The 9,908-nt window shown below is 32.9% G+C and overlaps 1 protein-coding gene across 5 annotated transcripts; it reads right to left on the bottom strand.

Annotated features, from left to right (window-relative positions):
* Positions 1-545: 545 nt before the first annotated feature.
* Positions 546-6,670, bottom strand: LOC129809605 (toll-like receptor Tollo). 5 transcript variants are annotated; one of them, XM_055859557.1, is made up of 4 exons: positions 6,405-6,655; positions 3,641-3,747; positions 3,140-3,400; positions 546-3,025 (listed from the first exon to the last, which is right to left on the bottom strand). In XM_055859557.1, exons 3-4 carry the CDS (start codon positions 3,154-3,156, stop codon positions 1,525-1,527), a joined length of 1,518 nt encoding a protein of 505 aa, XP_055715532.1. In that variant the 5' UTR covers positions 3,157-3,400; positions 3,641-3,747; positions 6,405-6,655; the 3' UTR covers positions 546-1,524. The 5 variants fall into 5 exon arrangements, with proteins under 5 accessions (XP_055715532.1, XP_055715535.1, XP_055715536.1 ...); XM_055859560.1 differs by lacking the exon at positions 3,641-3,747 and having other exon boundaries at positions 6,472-6,670; XM_055859561.1 differs by lacking the exon at positions 3,641-3,747 and having other exon boundaries at positions 3,140-3,261; positions 6,472-6,670.
* Between the last annotated feature and the right edge of the window lie 3,238 nt (positions 6,671-9,908).

Here is a 9,908-nt window from a genome sequence, read left to right as displayed (position 1 = left end):
TTGCTACAGTTTTTTTTGGTCACCGTTTATTGCATTTTCGTTTTATTTCTTCAATTTTTTATATTATATTCACCTAGTACCATTGAGAATGAGATAAGGTAATACGCTACTTGAGAATTTACGTTAGAATTCCAATTAGTATGCGTAAATTAATGAAATACGGTGAGCCTTTAACGGTGACGGTGAGCATTTTACTGTCAATGTGATTCTGCCCTTACTTTTGGAAAACTCAAAATATTTTTCTCTGAATCCATAAAAATGAATAGGAGAAAGTAGAGGCATAGTGCGGCAATCTATATTTATTTGATATTTTCCAAAAACAAAGAACTATTAATAAATATGAAATGCGACCGGTACTAAATTTAAATTGGATCACTCACTGTATTTTTATCGATAATTTAACAAAGTATATTCTTAATGTACTTTCAATGTTTTTCTTTATAATATTATTTTTGCTAGTTTGTGTGATGTAAAATCATTCCTGTTATTGATATTTTTATATATTTGATTTTTTTGTTTGGTGCAAACAATAAAAAAACGATATCTGAAATGCAATAGCTTTATTAGCCAGACAAGTAAATGATTTTAATGCTTTAATTATAATAAATCTGAGATTATTTGACTCTAAATTTCATACAATTTTTAAACCCGAATTGAAAACGGTCGTTATATGAGTTACTGCGAGCAGAAACAGCCTATCGTACATGCATTTTCCTATTAAAATAGCCAGGTTTTGTTCTGAGCGGCTTATATTTTCAAATGCTCCATTTGTTTTTTTTTAATTTTTTATTCATATCGTCGGATGTATCGACCGTTAAATCTGCGTTTGTTTTGTCTCTCCATTTGATCCAAACGATGCAAACGAATGATACAAACATCGTCTATTGCTTCAAATGCTGGCACAAAGGAATACAGATACGACAATATTCGATGCAACCGATGACGACAATATATTGACGAGTACATATTTTAAGTCGAGAATAGCTTTACTTTCTAGGAATATGTCCTGGTAAAATAAACTATACAATTCTACTTTTTAAAATTTGGTATTCATTACAATCATATTTGGAAAATTTTCTTTTTTTCAAAAATTTATACGTTTTATACGAATGTAATGTCATACAAATTATATACAAATTTCGCAACATCAAATAACTATCCTAAAATGTTGCTTATTTTGAGATGAAATAATGGAATTAATAATTTTTGTTAAAATGAAAAGTTCCTCTTTTCACATGTTGGTCCTACTGGTTAAATAATGCAGATGATTTTTCAGACATGAAGCATTATAAAATTAATTAGAAAATTTACATAGTGAGAGAAAAGAGCATTCAAAATACCATTGTGAAAAGCTCATTTTAGTTATAAGCTTTAACGTTTTAGATTGAATGTTTTCATTAAAATAAAAGTGATGTAATGTAGGAGTGAAAGGTAGAATTGAAAATTTACACGATATAGGTTGAAAATGGTGTAATTAAATTGATTTTGTAAATAAATCACTAAAAAGAACAATATAGATAACTTTTAATTAGTGCAATTACTATTTGAACCAATTAATGTGATATTTCTGCCTCTACATTCTGCGTCAAATTCCATGAGAAAGGTCCTATTCCAGGGATTATCACACAAATTTAGGTTTGTGACATTTGAGAAGAAATCCAGAAATTGAAGAGGAAGATGTGAAAAATTATTGCCATTTATCCACAATTCCCTCAAAGATGCCATCGTGATGTTTCTTGGCCATGAGTCAAAGGATAAATGTGTCAGGTGATTGTGTGACAAATCCAAGAACGAGAGAAGCGTGAGCTTGTGAAAATCTCCAGGGAGACTTGTAATGCTGTTGTTTGAGATGAAGAGACTTTCGAGGGTGGTGATGGCAGTAATGTTTCTCAAATCCTGGATTTTATTGCCAGCAACCTGCAAGTCACACAATTTCATGGTGCTGGGAAGCAAAACCCTCTCAATTTGATTACTTTCGGCTTTTATATGGGTAGCATTCACATTGAATTGCAGCTCAGTCAAGTGATTATCTGTAAGTCTTATATACTGAGCATGAACACCTTGAAAATTATATTCAACAAGTTGATTCTCACTGAGCTCTAGTAATTTCAGCTTTTCAAGATGCGCCAGTGTATCTGGATGAAATGATGTGATTCTATTTCGACTTAAAATCACCTCAAAGAGCTTTTCATTCGTCCGAAAAGCTCGTGAATCAATGAACTCGAGGAGATTGTCACTGAGGTCAAGGTGAGAAAGTTCTGAGAGTCCTCCAAAGATATTAAGTGGGAGTCTTTCAATGAAATTATTCCTCAGAGTAAGATACTTGAGCGATGTTAATCCCCTAAAAGCTTCCTCATCGAGTGTTTGCAGTTGATTGTGCGCCAGATGCAAATTGTTTAAGTTTGGTAAGTTTACGAAAGATGCTTCAGCTAAATGTATGATACGATTATTCCTGAGGAAGAGCTCTTCCAATTTAAAATTTTCCAGAAACCAGGAAGCCTGTACTTCTGTGATATTATTTGAGTTCAATTGCAAGTACTTCAGATTATACAGAGGCGTGAACACACCTCCTTCCAATTGCGTTATTTGATTCTCTTCGAGATGCAGTCGTACCAGTTTCTCTAATCCAATAAATGCATCCTTATCAATTTCCCGTATCTGGTTACTTGATAAATCCAGCGTCGTTATATTCCTATCAAAAGAATAAGCCTTGGCACTTAAATGTGTGATATTTCTTTTCAGCACCACAGTATTGAGATTATCCATGCCGATGAACTGTTGTAGCATCTTCAGAGCTTCCACATTGATGCCACTCACTCGAAATTCAAACGATAGAACATTTGCCAGTTCCCAGCGAAGTGCTTTTGGTACAAATTCCAAATACGTCCCATTGAAATCACTCTCGTGCACAAAGAATTGTTTCATGATGTTCACGACATATTCCCTAACCTCGGGGTTTATTCTCGTGACAGCATCGCAAGTGAGGAGAAAACCAATAGCAACAGCCATCTGGAGGATTCTGCTCCTAAGAACGTTAAGATATGCATGAAAACTCAACAGAACAAATAATAAACTCCATGTAAATCGATAGCCTCAAGACTCGTTGAGAATCGTCATTCCACTAAAGAGATAAACTCACAGCATTAAAAATCCCATTGTAGTCTCCTTAAGAATAGTGCACCCAAATATGAAGAGCAGCTCCAATTCTCTTAAACTTAATTATTTTTTTCCAGCCATGACACTTTTTTTTAACAACAAATTCTACAAATACTTCTTGAATCAATAATTTGTCTTGATGAGCTTCTGGTAAGTGCGATTCTTAAGTGATGTTACTTATATTGTATGCAATTTTGATTTAGGGGTAACTGGAGCCACACCAAACACGGGGTAGAACCGAACACTGCGATTTTTTAATTAGGTATTAGGGGAAAGTACTCTCCCTTCGAACGTTCATACCTTCGAATAATGTGAATTTTCTTTAAGTTTTCCAAAGAGACTTAAACATTTCTATTTATCAATTATTGATAATTATGTGACAATCCTATCGAAATATCTTAGGAAAAGTAAAAGAAATTCACATTATTCGAAGGCATGAACGTTCGAAGGGAGAGTACTTTCCCCTAGACTTCAGAAGACAGACCTGTGTGAATTCATAGATAATGACATGGTTGTCCACTGAAGAAGTGATTGTCATAATCCAAGTAGTTTATAAATAAAAATCAATGATTTTTAAATGTATTTCTGGTACTGAAAGAAGCCAAAAGTAGCGGCAAAACAGCTTGAAAAATTTCAGCCAACAATAATTTTTATACATTGCGGCATTTTTACAACTTATTTCAAACAAATCACTTGTAGGTATGTAAATTTTTTGTAACTAATGGTGCTATACCAATAAAAAATGAATAGGGGAAAGTACTCTCCCTTTGAACGTTCATGCCTTCGAATTATGTGAATTTCCTTTTAGTTTTCCTAAGAGACTTACACATTTCTATTAAATATTTGTTGGTTTATCATTAATTGATGATAATTCCATGATAATTTAGTGTAAATCTCTTACGAAAAACAAAAAAAAAATCATATTATTCGAAGGCATGAACGTTCGAAGGGAGAGCACTTTCCCCTATGTTTTTTTTGCACTTTACTGTTCTCAAGAACTTCTGAATAATTGACTTTTCTTTTCTATTGGTTCCCATCATGACTGTTTGGTATTTTGGAACACGGCGAAGACTGGGAAAAACAGTCGAGACAGGAACCAACAAAGAAAAGTCGATACTGCAGAAACACTTGAGACTAGCAATGTGTCAAAAAAAATATATGTTAATTTTTCATTGAAATAGCATAATAAAGCCATTCCGCGCAGTTTTTTTGGTTTCGAAAATACCTATGTATAATTCCGGGACTCCCTGTATCTTAAGCGATCTTCAGACTAGACGACTAGAGGTTTAGCTCAGTTCCCAAAGATCTAAAAATTCTACATTAGTAAGCAATCTTATTGATTTTTGAGACACTTAATAGGTCATTGATTTATCTTTAATAATCCTATCCTAAGTTAAATTTTTCCAAAAAATCGCAATTGATAGGAAATTAGAGCAGTTAGGGTAAGTGTGCCATATTTCGGCATAGTTGCATGCCGAAAATTGATTTTTTTAATTTTTTCTTTTGTAAGAGTGCTGCTTGGAACCTTGTGAAGAGTTTACCGTCTTTATTTACTCTAAAATCATTCTTAATACATTTTAAAATGAACAAAAGTATAGACATAGCTTTGGTGCCTTATTTCGGCCACCTTCATTCTCATAGTTCTTTGCACTTCGGGAATTCTTCAAATGTCTTTTTCACGTCATCTTGTTTGTCGAAGCTACATTTTTTGTTATTCTTTTGCATTGTATAATCTCTAGAGTACGTAAAATCTAAAAGTTCATGGAAATTCGAGGAACAAAAAAGGTGGCCGAAATTGCAAGCTGGCCGGAATTTGGCACACTTACCCTAAGCCACATGGCTAGGCCTTAGATCTGAAGCCCATATTGTCTGGGAAATTAAAAAAAAAATCTTTTAAGGAAATGCTTTCTTGCAACTAATGAAGGTTTATTATAAAATACTATAAATATGAATTTGGTCTTGAACAAGATCCGCAGTTAGTGGGTTAGTAGGGGGAGGTGGGCTACATTGATAGGTCCTACATTGAAAACGATAATTTTTCGTAGATTTCTAAAGGAAGCTGGGCCTCAACGTAATGTAATATAAATATACAAAAGCATCGTGAACCTATAATTAAATTTTGGTTCGATCTAGCGTTATTTTGAAATATACGAAAAATAGCGTTATCAATGCAGCCCCGCTTTCCCGTACAACATTTTCAAAAGAAAACATCTTAGAACAAATTAAATGTGTTTGAAATGATAGTAAAATGGCAAAATTCGTTTTAGCCACACCCTCTCAGAAATTATATTCACTTAATTGGTACAATTGCTTTTGTAAAAGTGAGTCAGCCTTTCAGTAAAACGACGCTTCTGGTTTTGTTCATATAGTGAAGGAAGCTGATAGGCTTTAACCCATTCCTTACCATGGTGTTATACATCCTACGCAAATTTTATCCGAATTGCTGGTCGGGAATGGATTTTAAGTGACTTTAGTAGTCCTTCAATTACTTGGGAAAAATAGTGCGACAGAGATAAAAATACATTTTGTTATTGTTTTCTTTCTTCGCGGAAGGTCATGCAAAATTTTTGCTCAAAATGGCGGACGGAAAATACGAAATCTGTCGAATTTGTTAAAATTTGCCTATTTCCTCTTTCCTGATTTGAATTCTAGTTGCCAATTTGTTTTCTTAGTTACTCTATCTAAAGTAATAGACTTGTAATGAATTAATGCACAGAATTTAAATTCAGTGATCGTTACGACGTGTGTTTGACAGGGGCTCCCGCGCCTCCATAATAGGTAAAAAATTTTCTTTTCAAAATATTCATTTATATTAATCTGTAGAAAACTAATCCCAAAATATGAACATTCTATCTCAAGTATTTCTGGTACATTGACTGAATGAGTTAAAGTAATGTAATTTAAATAGAAAAAGAAAAACAATTTATGAATCTAAATTAAATGATGGCTAAGTTCAGCTTCCTTTAGAAATATACGAAGGCGTTTTCAATGTAGCCCCAGCTCAAAGTAGCCCCACTTCCCCCAAATAAAAATTCTAAATACATGAAGTTCAAATTTAAGTATCCATAACTTCTGTAAACGGGCGTGCTAGAATTAAATTCGGTTGGACTTTATTTATAAAGTTTATAGGATTTTGGTAAAATAAAAAAGTTCCAATAAACAGTTTGACAAAGTTTATGCTGAATCAAAAAATTAAAAAAAAACACGACTACAGTAGTGTCACTTCGAAGAATCTCACTTAATATTACTTTGCTTTTATTCTAAAATGTGAATTTCAAAAAAAGTGTGATATTGTGGTAAATTTTTCTGAATCACTTTCACATTTTCCTCCACCGATAATCACTAGCACGTACTTTTGGCACAAAAGAGAAAAAGTATATTGTTCTCGGAAGCAAGAAAGTTTGTAGATTTAATTCAATGAAGAAGAAGAGCAAAATAACACGATTTCTGGAAGTTGCACACAATTGCTTCACAGAGATAACGTCTTGACTTGACCTAAGCTGACTCAAGTGTTGGAGCACAGTTTCACCGACAAATTTGAAATGCGATAACACATGAAAATTCTCCTCATGCTTATTCTATTACTTCAGATACTTTGTGAAATTTTCATCTCAAGTGTTTGCGATCTGAGAGTATTAAATTTAATTGCTGAAACAATCCCATGAAACATAAAACTTTAATTTGAGAGCTCTTTTTATCCAAAAACTTAAAGACACTGCATTGAGTTAATTTCATGACGCAGTTAGAAAATGTCTGAAGCTTTCTCTTTCAACTGCTCAATTGTGTATCCTTATTTCCATTTGGAATTGTGCCAAGGAAATTTTCTTCTTTGTAAACGAATATATTTCTGTAGAACTGATTAAATTATTTGCAAAATACATCTTATTTGGACACTGAATACTTTATGCATCGCTCATAAAATAAAGCTTTAAACTTTATCCTTGGAAAAAACACAAAGTCAATAGGTAAATAAAAATTTATTTGCATTTCGAATAAGTATCGTGTTATTTTAACGAATTTAAATATCAAATAACATTAATTAATTCTTTCCCAAGCCATAGAAGAATTCTTCCGTTGAAATTGATTTTTCTTGTAATTTATATATCAGTGCGTAATATGACCTTCTGTCAATACAAATTAATTAGTCCGAAATGAACAAGCGTAAAATTGTTGTCTTTTCTGGAATAACAATAACAGATTCTTTTAACGGAAATAAGAATCATAATAAATCTATTTTAGTTGCCACAAAACACATAAAACTTCTTGGAAAAAAATATTGAAAGAAACAAAAGATAAACCAGCCTTACGAAAATATTTTATTTATTGTCGTATACCTAGAGACTTTATCAAATTTCTCTTCTTTTTCCAATGATTATCGAAAGCGGGGAGATTTTGCACAAAAGAGTCACATCTTTTCCCACTCTCACAATTTAGAAGCTGTCGGAATGCTCAGAGGTTTCCACTGAATGATTTTTTTTTATTCTTTTCTCTATATTCCCCATTGAGACATTTTTCCTAGAACCACCATCAGACGACAGAAGACCATTCAGCATTAGAGAAATGTACACACAAATTAATAATTGTAATCCGTGAAGCAAAAATGTAATAATACAAAATTTAAACGATTTCGTGATAAGAGTGTATAAATATGACCCAATTTTTTTATGCTCGTATATTCCAGCTGTTATATCCTAACAATTTATCGGTGCTTCTGCGACGCTTTTAATACCTAGGGGATGGACCTAAACATAAGCAGGAAAAAAAAATTGCGAAAAACAATCCTCCATGAAAAATCCCGATAAAATTTCACAGTACTGCCGGAAAAGTATTACATATCTCATCTTTCTGCCGACTTGCCCACACTTCAATGTGGAAATGTTTAAGCCGGAAGAGCATGAAAATAAATAAAGTTTGACCCACCATCCTCATCCTAAATGTACTAAGTCCCCTTGAAGAATGAAAAAGTTCGCGTATGATTTTAATATTATGTCTTAATCTTAACAAACTTTCAAGTTTTGTCTACCGTGTATAAAAGCACGCACATTTTATCTGTTTTTTTTTTTGTCCCATCTTGAAACTAAAATAGACTTTTCTTCTCAAATTTGCATACTTATTTGCGACGCGGGATGTGCTCTATATTTGATGAAAAACTTTCACAAATAAGAAACATTGCATTCTGCTTTCTCAAGGACAGAAGCCAAAAGAACTTAACTAATTTTTTGAAAACTCACTTTTATAAAGTGAGAATGTGTCGCAAAATCTACCAGTTTCGCAAAATTCCTGATTTAAATTCTATATATACTCAAAAGTTTGTTTAGCTGAATAACTCAAATTAGTTTGATAAATAAAATTATTCAACGGTTCAATTCATGCATGGCAATATTAACGAAAGCATTTAAACATCGCACAGTGGTAATTTCAAATTCGTTTTGAGGATTTTACGATTTTTCGATAATTTCATAAACACTCAAAAGAATTTAAATGCAGTTCTAAATCCGATTTTACGCTACAAACATAATTATAATTTGTTGTTAATTAAATTCAGAAATCATTTTGAAGTCCTGAGAAATTTCTAAATGAGTAGCGTTTTCTAAGAAAAAGAGTGGCATATTGCTCTAAGAATAGGCTTGTGGAATTCCTTTTATGGCCCGTCCGTACCTAGGTCCTCCTTGCACAAATTTTCAACTTTTGTCACAAAATGATTTCAAAAAGCTACAAAATTAAAAATATTTGATTAAGCACATCACAGTTTTTATACTGCTCGAACTTAAAGAGAGAGCAGTTATATAATCGTCTTTTTTCAACTTTTCACTGTTCTGGAGCTTAAACGGTAAAAGATATCGATTTCCAGTCTTAGATGACCCCGAATAAAAAAACAATATCTCTCGTCGTTTTTTTCCCCTCACCAATCCACCTCTATTCTCTCCAAAACCATGTTTTTCGGTTTTTCTCAAAATTGGCCCAAGCTTTTTCAATGATTTTCTGATATGTTTTATCGGTAGTCCAGGCGAACATTTCGCCCAAACATACCTATGACCGAAAAATTCGCCATTTTGAATTATTGAAGGTCAAAGGTCAACTACTTTGGAGGGCCCATTTTTCAACCGATTTGATTAAATTTAGATTTTTTGGTAAGGCATTGAAATTTCAAATCCGGCTGCATCAGTAATGAACCGGTTAAGTACTGATTTTTGAATAATTTTACATCAAATAATAATTAATATTCCCTAAAAATAGTTTTTTTTTCGGTTTTTATCAAAATTGTACCAAGCTTTTTCAATGATTTTTGGATATGTTTTAGAACTAGACCAGGCGAACATTTCGCCCAAACATACATATGACCGGAAAATTCGCCATTTTGCATTATTGAAGGTCAAAGGTCAACCATTTTGTAAGGGTAATTTTTCATCACATTTGGTTAAATTTGGATTTTTTGGAGAGGTATTGAAATTTCGAACCCGGTTGCACCAGTCTTCATCGGTAATGAGTCGGTTAAGTACCGATTTTTTTGATTTTCAAATGCTTTTGTGATTTATGAATCAATTTGATCTCTAGTAGATCAGTAATACCAAAAGATCATGCAAGAAAAGCTAATTCACGGTGAGCTCTATCTCGTGAGTTCGAGAATTCCGCAAATCTGGGACGCTTTACCATCTGTTTTAGTTTTCGGAATCATTTTCTGACAAAAATTGCGACGAGGCCTTAAGTAAGACAGGTTATAAACAATCCCGTAACCCTACATATTTTTAATA

The sequence above is a fragment of the Phlebotomus papatasi genome, chromosome 1, assembly GCF_024763615.1.
Source record: "Phlebotomus papatasi isolate M1 chromosome 1, Ppap_2.1, whole genome shotgun sequence".
Taxonomy (NCBI): Eukaryota; Metazoa; Arthropoda; class Insecta; order Diptera; family Psychodidae; genus Phlebotomus; species Phlebotomus papatasi.
Note: the sequence above shows the minus strand (reverse complement) of the source record. Positions and strands in the feature narration are given on the sequence as shown.